Raw genomic sequence first — 27,412 nt, 5'->3', positions numbered from 1 at the left:
GAAAGAGCAAATAAAGCATAAACCCAGCAGAAGAAGAGAAATAATAAAGATCAGAGCAGAAATCAATGAAATAGAAACCAAAAGAACAGTAGAACAGATCAACGAAACTAGGAGCTGGTTCTTTGAAAGAATTAACAAGATTGATAAACCCCTGGGCCAGACTTATCAAAAAGAAAAGAGAAATGACCCAAATAAATAAAATCAAGAATGAAAGAGGAAACATCACAACCAACACCAAAGAAGTACAAACAATTATAAGAACATATTATGAGCAACTATATGCCAGCAAATTAGATAACCTGGAAGAAATGGATACATTCCTAGAGATGTATCAACTACCAAAACTGAACCAGGAAGAAACAGAAAACCTGAACAGACCCATAACCACTAAGGAAATTGAAGCAGTCATCAAAAATCTCCCAACAAACAAGAGCCCAGGGTCAGATAGCTTCCCAGGGGAATTCTACCAAACATTTCAAGAAGAATTAATACCTATTCTTCTGAAACTGTTCCAAAAAATAGAAATGGAAGGAAAACTTCCAAACTCATTTTATGTGGCCAGCATTACCTTGATCCCAAAACCAGACAAAGACCCCATCAAAAAAGGAGAATTACAGACCAATATCCCTGAACATGGATCCAAAAATTCTAACCAAAATACTAGCTAATAGGATCCAACAGTACATTAAAAGGATTATTCACCACGACCAAGTGGGATTTATTCCTGGGCTGCAAGGTTGGTTCAACATCCGCAAATCAATCAATGTGATACAATACATTAACAAAAGAAAGAACAAGAACCATATGATCCTCTCAATAGATGCAGAAAAAGCATCTGACAAAGTACAGCATCCTTTCTTGATTAAAACTCTTCAGAGTGTAGGGATAGAGGGTACACACCTCAATATCATAAAAGCCATCTATGAAAAACCTACAGCGACTATCATTCTCAATGGGGAAAAATGGAAAGCTTTCCCCCTAAAGTCAGGAACGCGGCAGGGATGTCCACTCTCACCACTGCTATTCAACATAGTATTAGAAGTCCTAGCCACAGCAATCAGACAACAAAAAGAAATAAAAGGCATCCAAACTGGCAAGAAAGGAGTCCAACTCTCACTCTTTGCAGATGATATGATACTTTATGTGGAAAACCCAAAATACTCCCCCCCAAAACTGCTAGAACTCATACAAGAATTCAAGTAAAGTGGCAGGATATAAAATCAATGCACAGAAATCAGCTGCATTTCTTTACACCAACAACAAGACAGAAGAAAGAGAAATTAAGGAGTCGATCCCATTTACAATTGCACCCAAAAGCATAAGATACCTAGGAATAAATCGAACCAAAGAGGCAAAGAATCTGTACTCAGAAAACTATAAAATATTCATGAGAAAAACTGAGGAAGACACAAAGAAATGGAAAAACATTCCATGCTCATAGATTGGAAGAACAAATATTGTGAAGATGTCAATGCTACCTAGAGCAATCTACACATTTAATGCAATCTCTATCAAAATACCATCCACTTTTTTCAAAGAAATGGAACAAATAATCCTAAAATTTGTATGGAACCAGAAAAGACCCCGAATAGCTAGAGGAATGTTGAAAAAGAAAAGCAAAGCCAGTGGCATCACAATTCCGGACTTCCAGCTCTATTACAAAGCTGTCATCATCAAGACAGCATGGTACTGGCATAAAAACAGACACATAGATCAAGGGAACAGAACAGAGAGCCCAGAAATGGACCCTCAACTCTATGGTCAACTAATCTTCAACAAAGCAGGAAAGAATGTCCAATGGGAAAAAGACAGGCTCTTCAACAAATGGTGTTGGGAAAATGTGACAGCCACATGCAAAAGAATGAAACTGGACCATTTCCTTATACCACACACAAAAATAGACTCCAAATGGTTGAAAGACCTCAATGTGAAACAGGAATCCAGCAAAATCCTCGAGGAGAACAAAGGCAGCAAACTCTTCTACCTCCCCCGCAGCAACTTCTTCCTAGAAACATCGCCAAAGGCAAGGGAAGCAAGGGCAAAAATGAACTATTGGGACCTCATCAAGATAAAAAGCTTTTGCATAGCAAAAGAAACAGTCAACAAAACCAAAAGACAAGCAACAGATGGGAGAATATATTTGCAAATGACATAGCAGATAAAGGGCTAGTATCCAAAATCTATAAAGAACTTATCAAACTCAACACCCAAGGAACAAAGAATCCGATCAAGAAATGGGCAGAAGACATGAACAGACATTTTTCCAAAGAAGACATCCAAACGGCCAACAGACACATGAAAAAGTGCTCAATATCACTCGGCATCAGGGAAGTCCAAATCAAAACCTCAATGAGATGCCACCTCACACCAGTCAGAATGGCTAAAATTAACAAGTCAGGAAAGGACAGATGTTGGCGGGGATGCAGAGAAAGGGGAACCCTCCTACACTGTTGGTGGGAATGCAAGCTGGTGCAGCCACTCTGGAAAGCAGTATGGAGGTTCCTCAAAAAGTTGAAAATAGAGCTATCATACTACCCAGAAATTGCACTACTGGGTATTTACCCCAAAGATCCAAATGTAGTGATCCAAAGGGCTAGGTACACCCCAATGTTTATAGCAGCAATGTCCACAGTAGCCAAACTATGGAAAGAGCCTAGATGTCCATCAACAGATGAATGGATAAAGAAGATGTGATATATACAATGGAATATTATACAGCCATCAAAAAAACCCCTTAATCTTGCCATTTGCAACCCTGTGGTTGGAACTAGAGGGTATTATGCTAAGCGGAGTAAGTTAATCAGAGAAAGACAGGTATCATATAACCTCACTGATACAAGGAATTCTTAACCTCAGGAAACAAACTGAGGGTTGATGGAGTGGTGGAGGGTGGGAGGGATGGGGTGGCTGGGTGATAGACATTGGGGAGGGTATGTGCTATGGTGAGCGCTGTGAATTGTGTAAGACTGATGAATCACAGACCTGTACCTCTGAAACAAATAATACATTATATGTTTAAAAAAAGAAAAAAAGGGCGCCTGGGTGGCTCAGTTGGTTAAGTGACTGCCTTCAGCTCAGGTCATGATCCTGGAGTCCCTGGATCGAGTCCTGCATCGGGCTCCCTGCTCAGCAGGGAGCCTGCTTCTGCCTCTGACCCTCCCCCCTCTCATGTGCTCTCTCTCTCTCATTCTCTCTGTCTCAAATAAATAAATAAAATCTTTAAAAAAAAAATAAATAAAAAAGAAAAAAGAAAAAAAGAAAAAAAAAAGAAGATAGTAGGAAGGGAAAAATGAAGGGGGCGGGAATTGGAGGGAGAGATGAACCATGATAGACTGTGGACTCTGAGAAACAAACTGAGGGTTCTAGAGGGGAGGGGAGTGGGGGGATGGGTTAGCCTGATGATGGTTATTAAGGAGGGCACGTAATGAATGGAGCACTGGCTGTTATACACAAACAATGAATCATGGAACACTACATCAAAAACTAATGATGTAATGTATGGTGATTAACATAACATAATAAAATTAAATTAAAAGAAAATGATTTTCTCCCTTTCCCTCTGCCCCTCCCCTCCCCTGCTCAAGCTCTCTCTCCCTCTCAAAAACTAAAAAAAATTTTTAAAAATAGGCACTAAAAAAGATACCACAAACAATGTTAAAAGACTGGGGAATTGTAAATCTGTACACCAAAGAGCTAATACTCAATATATGTTGAGAAAAAAAGCTATAGATCAATTAGAAACAGAAAGAAAAAAAGCAAAGGATATGGGAAGACAATCCACAGAAGAGAGATACAAACAGCTGGCTTGTAAACACATGAGAAATTTTTCCAACTCAGGTTCTAATTAAGGAAATGAAATATAACACAGGATAGCAATTTTTGTCCCATCAGTTTGGCAAAATATTTAAAAATTGGTAACATCCAAGGATGCTGCAATGAACATGGGGGTACAAATATCTCTTTGAGTAGCGATTCTGTTTCCTTTGGATATATACCCAGAAGCGGAATAGCTAAATCAAGATGCTAAATTTTATGAAGTGTATTTGCCACATTTTTTTAAAAGAGAAAAAGTAAGACAAAGAAAAATGTCAGAGTAAAAAGGATGGTTTAAGTGACGCCTGGGTGGCTCAGTCGGTTAAGCGTCTGCCTTTGGCTCAGGTCATGATCCCAGGGTCCTGGGATTGAGTTCCGCATCTCCCTCTGCCTCTGTCTCTGTCTCTCTCTCTCTCTCTCTCATGAATAAATAAAAAAATAAAATAAAATCTTTAAAACAAAAGAATGGTTTAAAAAAAAAAGTGTAACTAATATATAACAGACTGGAAAAATGAAATAATAAGCAAAAATTTCTCATATCTAGCAATAATTTTAGAAAAATATATATTGAGAAAAGGTTCTTAATCCTACTAAGTAACAGAAAAAGCTTAATATATCATGAGTAAAATTCAGCAAGAAACTTGCTGTAGCAGTATGAATAAAACCATCAAGTTACTGAAAAACATAAAATAATACTTGGATACAAGGAGAAATATAATGTATCCCTTAAATAGAAAATGTAATATGGTAAAGAAATATCCATTCTTCCCAAATTAATCTTTAGAGCGGTTCTAACAAAATGTAAATGTAATACTTCAAGGAGCTTTATGACTACTCAACAAACAGGGCAATGCCACACTGATGGGCTTAAGTTGTCAAATCATCCATTTGGGTTTACATAGGCCCTATCACTTAACTAACACTATGATCTTGGAAAGTTACTTAACCTCTCTGTTGCAGACTTAAAAATAAAGCCAACAGGTTTAAATACCATCCCATAAATAAGTTCTTTATGTTACTACAGGATGTTCACATAAGCATCAATGAACTCTTTTATAAATACCACATTTACAGAATGAAGACATACCCTGTTTCAGTGCACTTCACTTTATTGCATTTCTCAGAGATTGCTTTTTTTTTTTTTTTTTTTAAACACACTGAAGGTTTGTGACAACACTGCATCAAAAGCAAGTCTATTGGCGCCACTTTTCCAATAGCATTTGCTTCACTACTGTCTTGGGAGATGAACAATGAGATTAATGTTTTTATGCCTACTAACACAACATCCATTCAGCAGCCTGTGGATCAAAGAGTCATTTCAATATTCAAGACTTATTATTTAAGAAATACATTTCTTAAGGCTATAGCTGCCATAGATAGTATTCCTCTGCCAGGTCTGGGCCATCAGTGAAAACCTTCCAGAAAGGAGTCACCATTCCAGATGCCAATTAGAACATTTGTGTTCATGGGAAGAGGTCAAAATATCAACATGAAGAGGAGTTTGGAAGAAGTTGATTCCAGCCTTCACAGATGACTCTGAGGTGTTCAAAACTTCAAAGGAAGAAGTAATCGCAGAAGTGGTGGAAATAGCAAGAGAAATAGAAGCGGAGGCTGAAAGTGTGGGGCACTTGGGTGGCTCAATTAGTTGAGCATCTGACTCATGATTTCAGCTCAGGTCATGATCTCATGGGTCCTGGGATTGAGCCCCGCGTTGGGCTCTGTGCTCCGTGAGGAGTCTGCTTGGATGCTCTGCCTCTCTTTCTCCCCAACCCCTGATCGCACACATGTGCTCTAGCTCTCTTTTTCTCTCCCTTTCTCTCTCTCTCTCAAATAAATAAAATCTTTAAGAAAAAGATTTAAAAAATTTAAAAAATGTGGCTGCAATCTCCTGATATAACTTGAATAGATAAGGACTTGCTTCTTATGGATGAGCAAAGAAAGTGGTTTTTTGAAATGGAACCTACTCGTGGTGAAAATATTGTGAAGACTATTGAAATAACAAAAAAGGATTTAGAATATTACATCAACTTAGCTGCTAGAGCAGCAACTTGGTTTGAGAGGACTGACTCCAATTTTGAAAGAAATTCTACTGTGGGTAAAATACTATCAAGCAGCATTACATGCTACAGAGAAATCACTTGTCAATGGAAGAGTCAGCTGACATGGCAAACTTCACTTTTACCTTATTTTAAGAAATTGCCATAGCCTCAGCAAACAGCACCCTGATCAGTCAGCAGCCATTAACACTGAGACAAGACCCTCCACCAGCAAAAAGATTATAACTCACTGAAAGCTCAGATGAAGGTTAGCATTTCTTAGCAATAAAGTATTTTTAATTAAGGTATGTCCATTGGTTTTTTTAGACATAATGCTATTGCATACTTAATAGATTACAGTATAGTGTAAACATAACTTTTATATGCACTGGGAAACAAAAAAATTCCTTTGATTCGCTTTATTGCAATATTTGCTTTATTGTGGTGGTCTAGAACTGAATCCACAAAATCGCCAAGGTATGCCTATAAATATTTAGGTGTATTTATACAATACATACATGTGTAGTTTTGATATTTACAGAATAAATATTTCTTCTATTAATTCCACATTGCAGTTGAAAATTATTAATCACCCTTTCACTGATCCATGAAATACCTATCAAGCTCTTTCTAAAGTAGGGCCTGGAGTACTATGAAAAATGCAGAGGGTAAAACACATACCCCAAAATGATCCCTACCATCAAGAAGCTCATAGTCTAGTAGGTAGTAGCTGTACACTATTTACATATTTTTATCTAAGAACAGGAAAGTATGCTGACTAAAGTGAATTACAAGTTAGTTATAATTTTAGTAAATATAACCCTAAAATAGATAGGCAGAGGTCATACAAATATTGAAGTTAAACGAACACATAACATTAATGTGCCGTTTAAGCCAGGAGGTTAAAAAATACCGGAGTTAAAAAGAAAACGGCCACACAAGTAAGCAATTTTAGAGAAGAGTATTAAAGGAATTTACTTCTTCCCTTTCAATTAAAATAAATGGGATTTCTAACCACTTATCATGGTGAGCACTGTGTAAAGTATAGAATTGTCAAATCATGATGTTGTACATCTGAAACTAATATAATATTGTATTTGACATTAAAAAAATTAAAAAATAAAAAATAAGTGGGTTTTCTGAAGCTAATCAAAGAAAGAGAAAGAATTAATCTTTTAGAACCAATCATGTGTTTCAGCTTGGGTAGGCCTAAACTGGGATTGGTTTACACTGTTACATGAATCCCAGAAAGCATTGTTCTGATTTCTTTTTCTCCTTTAATTAGGCAGTATGACTGGCATTACACACATCCCTACCGGTAAAAAAAAGAAAAAAAAGAATAAAGTCTGGAATGAGCATTACCACAGGGAATTGGCACAACCCAGAGCGGGGGCAGAGGGGGTTGGGGGGAGTAACTGTTGCCTTGCTAATCATAAAAATGAGTGAAAAATACATTAATGTTCGAGAAACTCTGGAAAGATAGTGTTGGTAGTGATACAAAAGCTAGATGTAACCAAAACCTTACTAAACTGATGTGTATGTTTAGAGTTATACTTAAAACTATAATCAGAATTCCTAGGAGAAAATAACTTTGATATTAAGATTCTAAAATACTTATTTCTGACAACAAACATAATCATTATTTGGTTATAAAGCAGACTTACCAGATTTTTACCATCTTGCTTATGGATAGTTACAATTCTACTTTCATTTGAGCCTTCTTGGCTTGCTTGCTTAATAGTAACATCAATAATATCAGGAAAGTCACAATATAACTGTAAATCCTATAATGAAGAGCATTTGAAATTAAAAACAGGTAAAACTAAGGGAGCCATTTTAAAACAAAACTTATGAAGGACATAACATTCATTCCAAATCCTTTAAAATAAAAAAGTATTGATAGTAACATTCATTCCAAATCCTTTAAAATAAAAAAGTATTGATAGTAACTAAATGGGATTCTCTCCCTCAATAATGTAACCCTAAGACTTAACCGTATCTTGCTTTGACTTAAAAATGAGAGCATTAAAATAGTACCAGGAATCTAATTATGCTACAGTTCCCTTCAATCCAATCAACATCAAGAGGAACCATTGTCAGAAAACTGAAAGTTTAACCACCAAAGAATGAAGGTAAAGATAAATCTCTAATAACGATCTAAGTACAACATAGATATGAACAAACTTAAAACTTACAGTGCAAAACTTAGAAAAACTAACTATACATCATCATAAAATCAATTAAAATTAGTCTTTTCCAATTAAATTTTATGATTGTGCTTATTATCAATAACAGCAAAGTTATAAAAAGAGGCAAAACTACCTTAAAATCCCTTTAGGAATTCAAGCCTTTTTGAAAACTATAAGAACCATTACTAATTATTTGTCATAAAAAAACTAAATAAAAAACCACTTAAGAACAATGAGAAAAGAATTATAGATACAACTTTGATGGCTTCACACTATTAAAAACTTCCACTTCTATCAATGAGAGAAGAGAACTGCAAGACCATGTTTCCAATGAGTAATATCACTCTGCTTCTATTGCCATTCACTTAAATTAACAAAGAATGAGAACATATCGTTAAGGATTACCTGTTCTGTCAGTGTCTCACTTTCTTTATGTTTCCCTCTTGACCACTGAATTCCACCGTTTCCAGTTATTATAATGGTTGCAAAAATCTCCTCACCTGAAGGACCTCTTCCAGGTTCTTTTACTTCAAACTGCTCTGTGTAGAAGGCAGACTGAAGAGTTTCCAGATTTATAAGATACTTAAGTTTCAAGTTTCTGGCAGTGGCTTTGCAATGGCTGAATTGCTCAATAAATCTGCGAAATCTGTACCTTATTCGTTTCCTTGTCAAAATATGATAGTCTTGGATCTTTGCTCGAACACATTTTGGTAAGAATGTCTTGTAGCTGGGGATAGAGAGCACACACAGAAAAACAAAACAAATTGGAAGACAAATCTAAAATGACACTGAAAGAGAAACTACCACCTTCCTCCATGACAGGCAAGTGCCGCAGCACAGAGGTCAGGTGGAGAAGGGTGACACAGCCACCACTTGTACAGTATTAAGTTTTGTCAGATGATGTAAATACATATAAAAATTCTCTGAGTTACCACAAATGTTTAGAATAGGATATGTTAATTTTCTTCCCCTAATGAAATGAAGATTTAGTCTAGCTAATAATGGAGTCTCTAAAAATTTGTTTTCTCTGATTATCTTATACATCAATTTTTTGGCACCGTGTTGCAAGAATTTCCTATGATGCTGTACACCAAAATTTACCTGAGCTCTGGAAACTGTTACACTTTGTTGGATGCTACAGCTGTTCGTTATGCAAACATACTTCTTTGTATACATTATTTTCTGGCCTTTTTCAGTAACTCCTAATAATTCCTTTGCCATCAAAACAACTCTACTTAGAAATGTTCTGACACTTTTGTACCTCTATCTCTATGTAAAATATCCTAAAGAGAGATAACGTCCCAACTGTTCAAATATCTGACCAATGAAAAGCATTTTATTTCTGAAGGTACAACTGCATTAAATTCCCATGCCCTCACCTATGCTAATCCTTCTTCCCATCATCCATCTCCTATCTAACTCATTCCAAAGTTTCAGCTCAAGCATCATCAAATCCAGGCAACCTTTCTCTATGACTGTTAGATGCTCCTCTCCCTTTGTCTGATAGTATTCTGTGCACCATCCATAGTATCACTTCTCCCTCTATCCTGTATCTGAGTATTTATAGCTAGTGCTCCGGCTGGCTCACGCTGAGAGCTTACATTTTAAGACTATTTAGTTGTTTGCTAAAGAGCTGTCATTAAAATTTAAGTTCTGTAAAGTTACAAATAAATTATAGTAAAAATATAGGTAATACTCAAAATGTATCACTTCCTAATTATTTTACATCTTAAATTTTTACATTTTACTACTTCCTATGCTTTTGAAGCTGTTTACATCTCTCGTACATGAGTGGCGAAAAAGATTTGCTATTGCTCATCTCTTCCCAATTCTACATTCAGGCACATCAGGTTGATACCCTGAAACTGGCCATAGGCAGGATTTATACCATGGACGTCAGCAAAGATGACAAACAAATCACATCTGTGGGGTTTTTTTGAGAACTGGTTGTTACACATTTACTAGCACACCACCGCTTCTTCCCTTCCCTACTCTGCCTGAACCCCGCTGATGAACACTCAGTTTTGTACTCAAGTAGCAGAGCTGCTGGAGAGTCATTTGACAAGGTAGACAGGGCAGTATAAATTCATAATCACCAATTTCAAACACGCTTTCAGCACGACCATCCATTCCACAACACTTCTCTGGTTCAACTAATTCTCCCAAGTTCCACAACTATGTCAAACCCTCTCCAGTTTTCTCAAACTGCCTACTACCTTTCTTCTGCCTCAAACCTCAGCTGTATTCCTCCTTACGTTCAGCAAATGACTTCATCTCTTTCTTTGGGGGGGAAAAAAGAGCTTCTCTAAGCAAAGCTCCCTCAACATTATGCTGGCAAATCTACATACATCTGCACCCATTCCCTCCTCCTCCCCACCTGTGACAACAAATGAGGTATAAACCAGCAAGGTAAAGACACTTTGGCTTGGACACATATGTACCTATAGTCTCTTTCTTCCTCTAATATACATTCACCCTCTGGGGACTTTTACTCTTATTTCTCTTCGAACTACAAAACATTAACATTCATCCCACCTTAAATGTAAAATTTCTTTGTCCCACATATCCCTTCAGCTACAGCCTATCTGGCCTAATTTTGGAAGAGTTTATACAGCCATTTCCATTTACTCTTCAATTCACTCCAGTCTAGCTTCTGCTCCATCATTCCACAGAAAATACTTTTGCTAAAAATCAAGAAAGATTTTCATGTTGCTAAAACCAAATTCCCATATTCATCTCCCTTGTCATTCCTCAGCAGCATCCAACACTGCTGATCATTCTCTCCTTCAATTTTCTCCCCTTAGCTTTCCTCGCTTTATTCCTGTCTCTTGGGATACTTCTCAATCTTCTTTTCAGGTTCACTCCCACCTGGTGATTAAGGTTGAAATTCCTCAAGACTTAAGGCCCTCTTCTCTTCTTATTTATACTCTTTCTCTCTAGGTTCTCTAGATGCAAATGACTCTGAAATCTGTCTCCAGCACTGACCTCTACACTCCATACCCTAATCTTCCATAGGCAAGTCAATCTATACATTTAATTTAAATGTCTCAAAAGCTTCTTAAACAATGTGTCAAACCAAACTCACAAGTCCTTCTGATGTCCTCCCCTAAAAGATCCTCTTATAGCATTTCCTATCTAAGTAAAGAGCACTGCAATTCACCCATGAACCAGGAATCATCCTTGAGGCCGTCTTCTCCTTTGATTCCCATCATTCCATTCATCACCACGTTCCCATGAGTCTACTTTACCGTCTAAATACTTCTCTTAGTTGCCCATTTTTCTCATTACTAACTCATTAATAACCACATCTCCTGGAGGAAAATACTGTAATGGCCTTAGTGTCTGGGCAACTGGCATTCCCATCTCCTCTTACCACTATCCGATTTTGTTTTCTACACTGGACTCAGGGGGATCTTTTAAAATCACAAATCTAATCATTTCACCATTGCTTAATACCCTTGCATGGTTTCTGAGTGCTCATAACCTTGTCAACACGGCTCTAAGGTTCTGTAGGTTCTGGTCTAGCCCCTGCTTTGCCTCCTCCTAACTCTTTGGGCTCCAGCCATACTGATTCTCTTCACTCTTCCCATGCTCCCTTCTGCTACAAGGCCTCTTCCATGAGTCTCTACACACTCCCTCACTCCTCTCTCTCTGCCCATTAAATTCTACTCTTTTTTTCAGATCTCACAAGTCACACTTTGTTCCTAACAATTATATATTTCTAAATAAACAGATATATAAAATTTAATAAAAGTCTAGACAGCATAGAGGAGAGCCTCAGGAAATTTAGAATAACCACTGAAAAGACAAAAATAGACTCAGAATACAAATGACTCTTGCTTAACTACTTCCGTCAAAAATGTTAGTTACCAAGAGACTTATTAAATCTGAATACAATTTATATAAACATTTTACAAAAATGCAAAATACATAGCCACCAACGGCTACTTTTTCATAAGGCTTTTAATAAGACTTATTTGGATATACAAAGAGGAGTTTAAAATAACAACATAAAACAAAGCTTTCCACGTTGATGCATGGCATAAAGGACCAGATTACTTCCTCTGGGAAAACCACAGGAATGTGTGGTTCTTGAACATGGTGAATCCACCTCAGCATCATGCTATCAGAACCAGACTTGTTAGAAACACTAAAAACGTTTCAAGAGAAAAGCTATTAATTCTTAAGGCATAAAGACATTTTTCCTCATGCTTTTCTTATACTGAGTTTTTAAAGAATGCTAAAACTGAGGCTCCAACAGTCTCTGAAATTGAGCCTTGGCTTAGAAACTGTATACTATTTTTTGTGCTATAAAATGAAATCTGCATTTTGTTATTATAGTTGGAGTAGGCGTTTGGAAACTCTATTATTATTTACTTAGTTTTTTAGAAAGGGAGTCCAGGGAGATGAGGTGAGTAGCTCAGTTGCTACGTAAGTGGCCTTGGTCCTGGCCTAATGTTTACAAATTCAGCGGTCTCCTTTAAACTCTTTGCATTTTCCAGTTCTCTTCTTCCCACCCTTTAGCAGGCTTAGAATTTTAAAGAGCAGATGAAGAATGAAAACACAAAAATTTTATGCTTTCCTTCACTTTCTGTACTCTAATACCTAAGCCATAATGTCCAATTAAGAGTTGGTGGCATACAGAAAAGTTATCTAATGCACACACATGCAGAAAGAGGTTCTCACACACACACACACACACACAGAGCTAACACAAAGGCACAGACACACGAAGATGCACCTTACATGCATTTTTTTAAAAAGTCGGGGAAGGAATATGTATTTAATTATACTAATCAGAGATCCATATCCTACTGGGTATTTCTGGGAACAAAACAGTTCATTTCATTCTGCCAACAACTAATCATTTATCTATTCTCCCATCAATCTTGAATAATTTAACACTGAGTAGAGTTTCTTGATTATTTCTCAGAAATAAGCACTAAATGTGAACTCAGAAAACATCAGTTGAGTTAAATTACATTACAAAGGCAAGCAAGGCAGGCACGATTTGCTTCAGGACAGGCAGGAATTATTTATCTAATATTAAAATGTCATGGCACAAGAAACAAAAGAAAAAATAAATCACCTCAAAATTATGAATTTTATGAATACTTTCAAGAAAGTGAAAAACAATCCAAAGAAGGGGAATATATTTGCAAACTATAAATATGATAACTTTCATCTGGAGACTTGTATCCAAAATATGTAAAGCACCCTTATAACTCAATAATAAAAAAATCTTGAGTCGTACATCTTAAATGGGTGAACTTTATGGTTAAGGCTTAACAGACATCTGAAAACAAAACAAGAATACTTAAAACCAAAGCGGAAACAGAAACTGATACCCTGCAATTTGGGTATGTAACTGTTTTTAAGGCACTTAGTAAAGCAGTGACTAAAACCAGTTATTGAGAGAAGGATTTCAAGAAATACAGGGAGTTTTAACCAGATTCATAACACCCTCAAACTTTTAATCCTAAGTATGCAATATGTAAAACATATAGTCTTCAAACTTATAAAAAACTTGAAGAACTCTTATAATAATCATATACATCTTTAAAAAGAGTAAAAGTCTTACAACCATTAAAGCTGGGCTATAGGAGCAGTATTTCAAAAAATCCTGTTAGGCATGACAAAACCCAATACGTACATGAGTAATTTGGAGAATGTGGAGTGTGGATCACTTATAAAAGAATCTGCTGGATCAATTATAACATGAATAAGGTCTAAGGATCTAATGTAAAACATGATGACTCTGATAAAACTGTATTGTAGAAGTGAAATTTGCTGTACATTTCCAATCATCTTACAATTTTATATGTCAATGATACTTCAAAAAAGCAGAAATTTTTAGGAAAATTCCCCGGAGAACTTGTGAAGATTTGTATTTGTGGGCTTCCCCTAAGATTTACTGAATCAAAACTCTTGGGTAGCACTCAGAAATCTTCAGTTTTAACAGGCACTTCAGGTGATACTAATTCAAGTAAACTATGGGCCAATATTTGAGAAATACTGCTTCAGATTTATTTATAAAGACAACTTGAGGATCTATCAGAAATTATGCCTACAGGTGTTCTTTTCATTCCCCTAACTTTACTTACTCTTTTTAGAATAAATGAGTCAAATAATTAATAAGTGTCAAACATCACTGATATTTTCTGTAGTACTCCAACTCTTTCAATATTTTTTTAAATTCTAAGATAAATCAGTACTAAGGATATAATGTATAATATGATCACTATAGTTAACACTGCTGTATGGTATATACTAAAGTTTTTAACAAAGTAGATCCTAACAGTTCTCATCATAAGGAAAAGAATTTCTTTTTCTTTCTCTTTTTTTGGTAACTATATGAGATGATGGATATTAACTAAACTTATTTTGGTAATTATTTCACAAATATATGTAAGTCAAATCGTGATGCTGTACACCTTAAAATTATACAGTGCTATATGACAACTATATCTCAATAAAACTGGAAGAAAAAAAGAAAAAATAAATTTCTTTTATCTCATAAAGTATGTGTTGTATACAAGGAAGAAAATTTACCCATATGACTTTTAATTATTACAAAATCAAAAAGATTTGACACAGAAAGTACAATTAACTATAGAAAAACTCCAACTGTTCACATTTATTTATATGGATTTGCATAAGGAAACTACCTGATAGAGCTATAGATGTCCAGTGGGGTCTGATCCTTCTCTTTGGCTAGTCTCATCATATCTAACACAGCCATTCCAAGACATTCTTCCTGTGTTTCATGGGTCACGGGTATTTTTATCCATCCATGTAAAAAATCATGCCGCCACTATAGGAAAAAAATTTAGAAGGAAATATCTCTTAAATTTCACTATCACATTTTAATCTATTACAATCTAACCTATAATTTCTACAATATGCATTTAAAAAGAACGTCAACTCCTCCATTGATTTTCAGTTATTTTGCCATAAAATTAGAGTGAAAATTTTTTTGTCAATGGAAACTGATTTATTAGACTGTGTTCCCCATTATATAGTACATATGATGTCAACACTGCTGGTATCTTCAAATTATATCTTCTACATAAAAATTACCTAAATTAAAATAGATATTAGCTAATTAAGTAAGTACCTAGTTCCAAATATGTTCAAAGCATTATACTAAGTAGGACTGTGTGAGATAGAAAAAAATATAAGATGGGCTGCAACCCTCAAGAAGACTAAAATCTAGCAGGGAAGCTAAACATGTAAACAAAATATTGTAATGCAGATACTCTATACTAAGTGCCACACAACAGATGCTTCAGGAATTTAAAAGAAGTTGAAACTATAAGCAGTTGACATAATCAGGGAAGGTTTCATGGAAAAGTCAAAACTTCATGTAGTCTTAAAAGATGAAGAAATTTCTGATGGACACAAAACAGGGTGATAGAAGGAATGATACAAAAACAAAGCATAAGGCATGTTCAGAGATGCAAACTAGTTTGGTTGGGCAGACAGTTTAAGTAAGGGAATAATGTGGATTAAAACTTGGAAAAGGGGGTGCCTGGGTGGCTCAGTAGGTTAAGCATCTGCCTTGGGCTCAGGTCATGATCCCAGAGTCCTGGGATGGAGCCCCACATCGGGCTCCCTGCTCCACAGGAAGCCTGCTTAGCAGGAAGCCGGCTTCTTCCTCTGCCTGCCACTCCCCCTGCTTGTGCTCTCTCTCACTCTGTCTCTCTCTCTCAAATAAATAAATAAAATCTTAAAAAAATAAAATAAAATAGGGCGCCTGGGTGGCTCAGTGGTTAAGCGACTGCCTTCGGCTCAGGTCATGATCCTGGAGTCCCAGGATCGAGTCCTGCATCGGGCTCCCTGCTCAGCGGGGGGTCTGCTTCTCCCTCTGATCCTCTTCCCTCTCGTGCTATCTCTCATTCTCTCTCTCAAATAAATAAATAAAATCTTTAAAAAAAAAAAAAATAAAATTAAATAAAACTTGGGAAAGTAAGTTGGGGTCAAAATGTAGGTACTCTTGAATGACTTGACCCTAAAAAGTAACAGACAACCATTTTCTTAAAGCCTCAGTTTCTCAGAGTACCTTCTCTTAAAGCATCATGTCTCTTCCACTGGTAGAAGTATCAATGATGAAAGTGCTTTAAGAAAATAAAGTATATCCAGTGAGACTCATTAAGAGGCTGCTGTAATGGTTCAGATATGAAATAATAAGGATCTGATGTAGGCAACAGAAGACACTAAAAGAGTCTGAAAAAAAACTTTTAACTATCATTATATATAAAAATGAAGAAAAAGAAATAATAGAAATTTCAAGATTTTGGTCTAGATGATTTAGGAATATGGAAATGAGACTGAATGTGTAATGGGAGAAAGGAAAGGCAAAACAGAAAAATGACCAATATTCTAAAAAATAGCAATTTTCTTGAAAAGAAAGGTGAGAACTAAAATATTAGCTGAAATACCAGTATTTAACCAAGGTTTTATTATTTTTTTTTAAGATTTTATTTATTTATTTGAGAGAGAGAAAGAAAGAGCACAAGCTGGGGGGAAGGGGCAGAGGGAGAAGGAGAAGTAGACCCCCTGCTGAGTAGGGAGCCCACCGTGGGGCTCAATCCCAGGACTCTGGGATCATGACCTGAGCCCAAGGCAGACGCTTAACCAACTGAGCCACCCAGGCGCCCCAAGAAGAGGAATATTTATCGATTGTTACTCACAAACTGATCCAATCTTCCTAGACATCTTAGAAACGTGAACCATGAGGATCTGTGGGGTAATTTCCTAAGATTTTTGCAAATCTGATTCAGAACTCCTTAATCTGACATCTTGGGGATAATAAGAGCATATCGTTACCCAAAAGCACTAATATCTTTTTTCTTCCTTTAGTTTCTGCTCCTCAGTCTTGTGGCACATAAAAACAAAAGTTATTTAATGACAGAACATTTCAATTATTGTTTAAATTAAGGTAATAGATAAGAAAGCATTACAAAATGTTCAAATACACTATAAAAATTTAATATAACAGTATTAATAAACAAATAACTGGAACACAACTCTCAGATCAAGAAACAACACTCAATCATCCTCTTGTAAGGAGCTAAACACACTACTGTAACCCACTTTTTTTTTTTTTTTAAGATTTTATTTATTTTTCCAACAGAGAGCGACACAGTGAGAGAGGGAACACAAGCAGGGGGAGTGGGAGAGGGAGAAGCAGGCTTCCCGCGCAGCAGGGAGCCCGATGCAGGGCTCGATCCCAGGATCCTGGGATCATGACCTGAGCCGAAGGCAGACGCTTAACGACTGAGCCACTTTTTATTTAGTTTCCCACTTTCTTTACATTTTACTATCCACTAATTAAGTCGGAAATTGTCAGGAATTTAAAAAATTTCTGAGGAAATTTTGCTGTCTTATATTCCAGACACTTATATCTACATGAATCCTGTTGTATAACTCAATCTAAACTTTGTGAAATCCTTAAAATGCCCTAAAACACTAAAAAAGAAAAAAAAATTCAAAAGGGCCAATTAAGGGAACCTTTATAAAATAAATTCTATTATGTATAAGTTATGGGATTAAAAATTAGTAATAAGAAGACTCAACCCTGTTACCTTTCTGTGCCTGCTATGCAAGACAGAACATCAATCTTCCCATATAAGAAGATTTTCCTGAAGAGCTACACTACACAGCAAGATTCTTATCATCTAACACATATACAACTAAGAAAACATAATGATACCTGAGCAAAAAGGTAGGCCATGACAAAGTCGTCAAGAAGAGGAGCTTCGGCACCTCGAGATATCCCATGCCGATAGGTTCTGTTGCTGCCGTTACAATACCAGTAAGGAAAGTAAAATCTATGAGACAAAACATTCAATCAGCCTCCAAATAGTTCAAATATAAACAAACTGTGTACATACAACCACTTCCAGCATACTGAAAGGTATTATCCCATAAGAGAAAACACAGGTAACAGTGTTAAATACAAGTTGGGGACAAAGGAAATCTGGATAAGACCATGATAAAGTAGACAGAAAATTCAAGAAACATAAGTGTAAAATCAATATGCTGCCTGCTTCTATGTGCAGAATGCAGAAGCAATAGGAAACAGAGAAATATAAAAATAAAATATTAACAAATTTTTAAAATATTAATCCAGTAATACCAGTAAAGTTATAAATACTAAATTGAAAATACTAATTTGGCATAAATACAAATAATTGCTTCTTCTGTTAAGAAATGGAGGTTATCACATTAAGATATCACTTCATACCAGTCAGAACGGCTAGTACCAAAAAGAAATAATAAGTGCTGGCAAAGATGTGGAGAAGAGAGACCCTCCATGCACTACTGGTAGGTCTGTAAATTGGCACAGCCACATGGAAAACAGTATGGAGGTTCTCAAAATACTAAAAATAGAATTACCATACAACTGGGTATATAATTCCACTACTGGGTATTTATCCGAAGAAAATGAAAACACCAATTTGAAATGATATAGGCACTCCTATGCTTCCTGCAGCATAATTTACAATAGCCAAGATATGGAAGCAACCTAAGTGTCCATCAAATGATAATGATGAAAAGATAAAGAAGATGTGGTGTATATATACAATGGAATATTACTCAGCCATAAAAAGGAAATGTTACCATTCACAACAACATGGGTAGACCTAAAGGGTATTATGCTAACTGAAATAAGTCAGAGAAAGATTAATATCATATTTCACTTAATGTGTAATCTAAAAAGCAAAACGAACAAAAAAGTTAAAAAGGAACAGACTAATAAATACAGAGAAAAAAATAGGTGGTTGTTGGGGGGAGGGGAGAATAGATGAAACAGGTGAAGGGGAATTAAGAGGCACAAACTTCCAGTTTTAAACTAATTAAGCCATGGGGAAGAAAAATACAACATAGAGAATATAGTCAATAATACTGTAATAACTGGATGGTGACAGATGGCAACTACACTTACCATGGTGAGCATTTTATAATGTATACAATTGTCAAATCACTGTGTTGTCTACCTGCAGCTAATATAATATGTCAACTACACTTCAATACAAGTGAATGAATGAATAAAATAGGTTAAAAATTTGTCCTTCAAAGAAGCAAAAAATATTCTATATTGCTTTGTTTATTTACACCTTTATTGAGATACAATTCACATACCTTCGAGTTCACCCATTTAAAGCATACAATTCAATGTTTTTTAGTATATTCCTAGCACTCTACAAACATCCCCACAATCTAATTTTAGAACATTTTCATCCCCACTAAAAGAAACTCCATACCTAACAGCAGTCACACCCAAATCACCCCACCTACTCCCCAGCCCTAATTTCCCACTAGTCTCTCCCTATAAATTTGCCCGTTCTGAACATTTTATGTAAGTGGAATCACATAATATGTGGCCTTTCCTACCTTCTTCCACTAAGCATATTTTCAAGGACTATCCACGTTATAGCAAGTATTAGCACTCCGTTCCTTTTTATTGCCCAGTTAATATTCCCTTGTATGGATAAACCACATTTTGCTTCTTCATTCATCACGTGATGGACATTTGGGTTGTTTCCATCTTTTTGCTATTGTGGATAATGCTGCTAAGAACAATATGTACAAGGGTGTGTGTGTGTGTGTGTGTTTTCGTTTCTCCTGCATACATACTTAGGGACGGAATTGATGGATCATGTGTTAATTCTATGTTCATCTTTTTGAGGAACAGCAAAACTATTTTAAAAAGTGGCTGTACTAAGTTACATCTCCAACAGCAACATATGAGCATCTCAATAGTTCACATCTGTGCCAACACATGTGGAGAGTTTAGCTAAGTTAGTCTTTGGTATTGCTGCCTTGGCATCTGTTTTGTTTAGCCGAGAGGACTGCAGTGACCTTAAACTGACATTAGCCCCCCATGCAAGTACATGCCCTAGAGAACAGCCCACTGAGTCACAAGCAAATATAAGTTTCTGATACAACTTCCCAACAGTCTCCCCTGTCTCCCAGCACCTAACCCTTATTGAAGTCCCTTCAATACAACTCCCATGTGGCTTACCAAATACCAGCTCTTTTGGCTTGAATTGAATTTGGAACCCCAAAGCACTCCACCCACAAACCCTAGTAAAGGCATGTGCCCTGGGTCCTGTGTCTCTCTCTGTACTCTGCCTTGATCTCCCCATATGGCCCCTGGAGGCCTGCAGGGCACTTCCTCCAGGACCTGCAAGTAATAAACTTTTCTAGTTTGGTTTCTCTTGTGCTCTGCTGCTGAAGCATGGTTCACTATCTAGCCCCCTGTGCTCTACTTAAAAAGTGATAATTTGAAAAATTCGTAACTTGTTATTGTCCATCTTTTATACCTTTGTCATCCTAATGGGTGAATTGGTATCCTATTGTGTTTATGATTTACATTCCTCTAAAGAATAATAATGTTGAGCATCTTTTTATGTGCTTACTGGCTATTTGTAGGTCTTATTGAGAAAAATGCTATTCAAACCCTTTGCCCATATTTTCATTGGGTTATTTGTCACTGTATTGTTGAACAAGAGTCCTTTAGGTATTCCAAATATAAAACCTTTATTAGATATGATTACAAACATTTTCTTCTATTCTGCAGGCTGTCTTTTCACATTCTTGACAGCATCCTTTGATGCACAAACATATATTTTGATGAATCCCAATTAATCTATTTTTCTTGTTTCACTTGAGCTTTTGGTACCATACTGAAGAAACCACTGGCTACTCCTAAGTATACAAAGATGTACTCCTATATTGTCTTCTGTTTTACAGTTTTAGCTCTTAGATTTAGGTCTATGATTCATTTTAAGTAAATGTTTTGTATATAGTGTGAGTTAGTGATCTAACTTCACTACTATACATATGTATATTCAGTTGTCCCAGCAGCATTTGTTGAAAAGAGCATTCCTCCCCATGAACTGTCTTAGCACTCTGTCAAGTATCAATCACCATAATATCAGGGATTATTTTTGCACTCTTAGTTCTATTCTATTAACCTATGTATCTATCCTTAAGCAAGTACCACACTTTCTTGATTACTAGAGTTGTGGAGTATGTTTTGAAATGAGGAAGTGTAAATCTTCCAACTTTGTTCTTTTTCAAGATTGTTTTGGCTATTTCAAGTCCCTTTGATTTTTTATATGAATTTACCACCAACTTGTCAATTTCTGCAGTAAAGACAGTTAGGATTTCAATAGAGACTGTACTGAATATACAGATCAATTTGAAGAGTATTTCCACTTAACAATATTAAGTCTTCTGATCCATAAACATGAGGTATCTTTCCATTTAGATAAGTGTTTCTTTAAATTCTTTCAATGGGGCACCTGGGTGGCTCAGTCAGTTAAGCGGCTGCCTTTGACTCAGGTCATGATCTCAGAATCCTGAGATTGAGCCCCACGTCAGGCTCCCTGCTCAGTGGGAAGTCTGCTTCTCCCTCTCCCTCTGTTGCTCCCCCAGCTTATGCTCTTGCTTGCGTACTCTCTCTCTCAAATAAATAAATAAAATCTTTAAAAAATAAATTCCTTCAATGATATCTTGCTTTTCTCAATGCATAGTTTTTGCACTTCTTTTGTGAGGCTTATTCCTAAGTACTTCTTTAAATGCTATCGTAAATGGAACTGTTTTCTTAATTTCACATTTGCATTGTTTACTGCTAGTGTATAGAAATACAAACAATTTTTGTATATTGATCTTCTATCCTGCAACTGACTGAGCTTACTTATTTAGTTCTAATAGTTTATTAATTCCTTAGGATTTTTTTAAAAGAATTATTTATTTGAGAGAGAGAGAGTGGGGGGATGGACAGAGAGAATCCTTAAGCAGACTCCCCATTGAGTGTGGAGCTCAACCCGGGGCTCGATCCTGGGACCCTGAGATCATGACCCAAGCCAAAATCGACAACAGTCAGATACTCAACCAACTGAGCCACCCAGGTGCCCCTCCTTAGGATTTTTTATATACGAGATCATATCATCTGTAAATAGAGATTGTTTTACTTCTTTTCCAATATGCCTTTTATTTCTTTCTCTTTTCCCTGGCTGGACTCTATAGTATAGTGTTAAATAGAAGTGGTAAGAACAGTTATCTTTTTTTTTTTTTTTTTAAGATTTTATTTATTTATTTGAGACAGAGAGAATGAGAGAGAGAGAGCACATGAGAGGGGAGTGGGTCAGAGGGAGAAGCAGGCTCCCTGCCAAGCAGGGAGCCCGATGCGGGACTTGATCCCGGGACTCCAGGATCAAGACCTGAGCCGAAGGCAGTCGCTTAACCAACTGAGCCACCCAGGCGTCCCAAGAACAGTTATCTTTGTCTTGTTCCAGATCCCTGGGAGAAAGCAATTAGTCTTTCGCCATCATGGATAATGTTAGCTTTGGGATTTTTGGAGAAGCACTTTGTGAGACTGAGGAAGTTCCTTTCCATTCCTATTGTGTTGAGTATTTTTATCGTAATAGGGTGTTAGATTGTGTCAAATGTTTTTTCTGTTTCTATTGAGATGACCATGTGGTTTGGGTCCTTTAACTAATACGGTACATTATAGTGATTGACTTGGGGATATTAAAGCAACCTTGTATTTCTTAGAATAAATCACATCCGGTCATGGTATTTAATCCTTTTTATATATATTGCTAGATTTGGTTTGCTAGTATTTTGAAGACTTTTATACCTGTATTCATAAGGGATACTGACCCATAGTTTTCATTTCTTCTGGATGTCTGTCTGGATTTGGTATGAACTCATAGAATGAGTTAGGAAGTGTTCCTTTCCATTTTTTGTGAATAATTGGTATTAATTTTTCTTTAATTGTTTGATAGAATTTACCATTGAAGCCACTTGGGCCTGGGCTTTTCTTTGTGGGAAGTTTTTTTAAATTATTAATTCAATGTCTGTACTTATAAGAGGTCCATCAGACTTTCTTTCTTCTCTTGGCAGTTCCTATAGTTTGCTCTTTCTAGGCATTTGTTCACTTCATTTTGGTTATATAATTTGTTGGCATTCAATTGTTCCCTATAATCTTTATTTCTGTAATGTCACAGTGATTGATGTTCTCTTCCTGACTTTAATAATTTAAGCTTCTCTCTTTTATTTTTTTTAAGATTTATTTATTTATTTGACAGAGCGAGACAGAGAGAGACAGGGAACACAACCAGGGGGAGTGAGAGGGGGAGAAGCAGACTTCCCACCCAGCAGGAAGCCCGATGTGGGGCTAGATCCCAGGACCCTGGGATCATGACCTGAGCCAAAGGCAGATGCTTAACGATTGAGCCACCCAGGTACCTTTAAGCTTCTCTCTTTTTATCTTGATCAATCTAAAGATTTATCAATAGTGTTGATCTTTTCAAAGAACCAACTTTTGGTTTCTTGATTTTCTGTTGTTTTCCTTTCTCTTTTTCATTTATTTCTACTCTGATCTTTATTTACTTTTTTTAAATTTCATTTTTTAAGATTTTATTTATTTATTTGAAAGAGAGAGAGCAAGCGAGAGAGTGGTAGGCAGAGGGAGAAGCAGGCTCCCAGCTGAGCAGGGAGCCCGATGCGGGGCTCAATCCCAGGACACTGGGATCATGACCTGAGCCGAAGGCAGATGCTTAACAGACTGAGCCATCCAGGCGCCCCTACTCTGATCTTTATTATTTCCTTCCTTGACTTGCTTTGAGTTTTACTCTTCTTTTTCTACTTTCTTAAAGTAGAATGCTCTTGATTTGAGAACTTTTTCCTTTTTTAATATAGGTGTGCACAGCTATGAATTCTCATCTAAGCACTGTTTAAACTGCATACTATAAGTTGATAGGTTCATTTTTAGTCTTATCAAAGTATTTTCAATTTTCCCTTGTGATTATTTTCTTTGACCAAGTGGTTATTTAGAACTGTTAATTACCACATTATTAGTGAATTTTCCAGTTTTCCTTCTGTTAATGATTTCTAAATTAATTCCATTGTGGTCAAAAAACATACTTTGCATGATTCCAATCTTTTAAAACTTATTGAGACTCATTTTGCAGACTAACGTGTGGTCTATCCTGGAGAATGTGATTGTGCTGTTGCTGGGTAGTGTATTCTACATAAGCACGTCTAGCTGGCTTATAGTGTTGCTCAAGTCTTCCTTTATCTTGCTGATCTTTTGTCCAGTTGTCCTATCCATTTCTGAAGAAAGTCATGTATTGACATCTCCAACTACTATTGTGGAATTATCTATTTTCCCCTACAGTTCTGTCAGTTGTTGGCTTAATGAATTGTGCAGCTCTGTCATCAGATACAAATTATAACAATTATAAACAAATATTATGTTTTCCTGACTCATTAACTCTTTTATCATTATAAAATGTCCCTTCTTTGTCTCTAATAACAATTTATATCTTTCAAGTCAATCTTGTCTGATATTAATATAGCTGCTCCAGCTCCTTTTTGGTTACTGAGGGCCTGTTCTTTTTCAATCCTTTACTTTCAGTTTAGTTGTGTCTTTTAAGGTAAAGTGTGCCATTTACAGACAGCATGAAGGATAGGAAAAATTCATGAATTTGATGAGAAACAATTTTTAATTCTTAAGAAGAGGTCAGCAAACTCTGCCTCACAGCCCCATTCTGGTCTACTGTTTAGTTTTTATAAATAAAGTTTTATTGGAACACAATCATGCCCATTCATTTACTTATTCATGGCTGCTTTCACACTATAATAACAGAACTGAATAGTTAAAACAGAGATAATAGAGCCTAAAATATTGACAACTGGACTTTTACAGAAGAAGACTGTAGACCTCTGCTACAAAGACCTTTTCAAATCAAAAGATAAACTTGCTAATTGCAGAAAGTATAATCATTATAGAAAGTGATAAAGAAAATATTCTTATTAAGATACTGATATTTTGTCAATCATATGTAGCATGTTAGCATGCTTCTTTTAAATACAACTTTGTAAAGTCTTAAAACCTGCACAGAAGTCTTACATAACTTTGGATAGATTTAATCCTAGGTACTTTGCATTTTTTGTTGCTACTAGCTATTTTAAATTTCTGTTAGTTTGTGGAGTATAGAAATAGTTGATATTTTAACATACTGATCATATAGATCTAGCACTCTTCTGAATGCTTATTATTGATGCCTATAAGTTTGTTTACATTGTCTATGTTAACAATCTTATCATCTCCAAATAATGACTCTTTGTTTCTTTGTTCTCAATTATTCTTTTAAGGATTTTATTTATTTATTTGACAGAGACACAGGGAGAGAGGGAACACAAGCATGGGGAGTGGAAGAGGGAGAAGCAGGCTCCCCGCTGAGCAGTGAGCCCGATGCGGGGCTCGATCCTAGGACCCCGGGTATCTTGACCTGAGCTGAAGGCAGATGCTTAACGACTGAGCCACCCAGGAGCCCCTTTGTTCTCAATTATCAAATATTTTATTCATTCTTCTTGTCTTACTGTACTTGTTAGGAACTCCACTAAAATCCTAAATAGAAGCAGTGGTGGTGGATTTGTTTTCTGTCTTGTTTTTGATTTTACAGAGATTGCTTCTAACATCTTACCATTTGAGAATATTATTTGCTACCTGCTTTTGGTAAATACCCTTTACCATGGTAAGGATGTTTCTCTTGAGTCTTAGTTTTTTAAGGCTTCCTTTTCTTTCCTCTCTAAGATCATGAATGAGTCCATGTGCTTTTTTACTATGCAACACTGACTCTGCATGGAATGAATCTATTTCATATGAGCCACAGATCAAACTTATTTCTTTGTTCTATCCTTTTGAGTGGAAAAGTACCTCTAGATTTCTCTAAACTGGTATAACGTATTTCCATAAATTATGAAATGAATTAACTAATAATTTGAGGCTGTAAATAACCACTGGCAAAATCATATCTTCCTTCACTTCAACTCTAAAAAAATTATTAAAAAGAGATGTAAGATTACATTTTATTGCACAAAACACTGAATTTCCTGGGAAACTAACAATATTCCAAACATTCGGGATTTTGTTAGTAAAGGCCATTCTCATCATTTTTAAATTTAATTATAATCATAAGTGGTAAAGCATCCCACCAGAAAAGCGCAGAGCATTCTAGTGAAAAAATATGTAAAAACATGTCCTCTGGTGGACAAAATGTCTTAAATGAAGTTCTGGTCTCTATTATCAAGTACCTTGCAATTTAAAAATATGTTTGATTTCTCTCTCTTTGCCTTTTCACCATTAAATGAGTCACTTTATTGGAGAAAGTACCTTATTCTGTAGAGTACATTGTGCCTGGTTGATTCATCTATATGGAAGACATGGTTGGGCGGATACCAAATCCTTTCTGTTTCACTCATTAAAGCAAACATACTATGATACACAGGTGTGATTCCTAGGAAAGAAGGAGAAAAAGAAATGATTTCAGACAGTAACAAGTACATTTATATAACATCCATAATTTGTAATGGCGTTGAAATAACAACTCTTAATCAGCACAAATGCAGTAACAGTTGACATCTTTTGGTTCAACATGGCTCACAACTGAATTTTTTTTTTTTTAAATACTTTATTTAGGGCGCCTGGGTGGCTCAGTTGGTTAAGCGACTGCCTTCGGCTCAGGTCATGATCCTGGAGTCCCAGGATCGAGTCCCACATCGGGCTCCCTGCTCATCAGGGAGTCTGCTTCTCCCTCTGACCCTCCTCCCTCTCATGCTCTCTCTCTATCTCATTCTCTCTCTCAAAATAAATAAAATCTTAAAAAAAAAAAAAAGACTATTTATTTGACAGAGAGAGACACAGTGAGAGAGGGAACACAAGCAGGGGGAGTGGGAGAGGGAGAAGCAGGCTTCCCGCAGAGCACGGAGCCCGATGCGGGGCTCGATTCCAGGACCCTGGTATCATGACCTGCGCCGAAGGCAGACGCTTAACAACTGAGCCACCCAGGCGCCCCTCACAACTGAATTCTTAATTAAATCTTTCTTCCCTACATTTTAAAATATGATTGCTGGAACTCTTTCAAGCAGATTTTTTAAAACATTTTATCCAATTTTTTTAGTTGTCTTGCACAGAAAGGTCGATTCAAATTCGTGTGTAGTTTTAATTGATAATGAGAGTATCAACTAAAATATTTAGACGTCATTGGATACATTTAAGAGAATAGCACAACAGTTTTATTTTTAAATATCAAATTTTACACAGTGCACTAGAACCTATATCTTCTGCACTATTTAAACTTACAATGAAAATTTTTAAAAGTCAACTTAAATTGCAAGGGTATGTGATTTTCAAAGATATTTTAGGAGATACATTAACAAAGGTTTGAAGGCTACTGAACTTTTTAAAAAGCATATGAGACAGCAAAGCCACACAGTTAATTAATGCACTTTATTTCCCAGGACATAGAGAACATTTACACATATATACACACACACATCCCAATCATT

General features: G+C 36.2%; 1 protein-coding gene across 6 annotated transcripts in view; it reads right to left on the bottom strand.

Annotated features, from left to right (window-relative positions):
• The window catches only part of JAK2 (Janus kinase 2), a 152,141-nt gene that overhangs the window by 42,242 nt on the left and 82,487 nt on the right, over nucleotides 1-27,412 (bottom strand). For 4 of the 6 annotated variants that reach the window (XM_035029150.1, XM_035029147.1, XM_035029148.1 and 1 more), the window contains 5 exons: nucleotides 26,238-26,361; nucleotides 17,754-17,871; nucleotides 14,707-14,852; nucleotides 8,444-8,765; nucleotides 7,514-7,633 (listed from right to left, as the gene is read on the bottom strand). In XM_035029150.1, the coding sequence (XP_034885041.1) occupies nucleotides 7,514-7,633; nucleotides 8,444-8,765; nucleotides 14,707-14,852; nucleotides 17,754-17,871; nucleotides 26,238-26,361 (830 nt within the window). Of the gene's footprint in view, nucleotides 1-7,513; nucleotides 7,634-8,443; nucleotides 8,766-14,706; nucleotides 14,853-16,731; nucleotides 17,157-17,753; nucleotides 17,872-26,237; nucleotides 26,362-27,412 lie in introns of those variants that run through there. The other 2 variants (XM_035029152.1, XM_035029151.1) reach the window with 2 other exon arrangements.

Source organism: Mirounga leonina, unplaced genomic scaffold, assembly GCF_011800145.1.
Source record: "Mirounga leonina isolate KUSES-001 unplaced genomic scaffold, KU_Mleo_1.0 Mir_224, whole genome shotgun sequence".
NCBI lineage: Eukaryota > Metazoa > Chordata > Mammalia > Carnivora > Phocidae > Mirounga > Mirounga leonina.
Note: the sequence above shows the minus strand (reverse complement) of the source record. Positions and strands in the feature narration are given on the sequence as shown.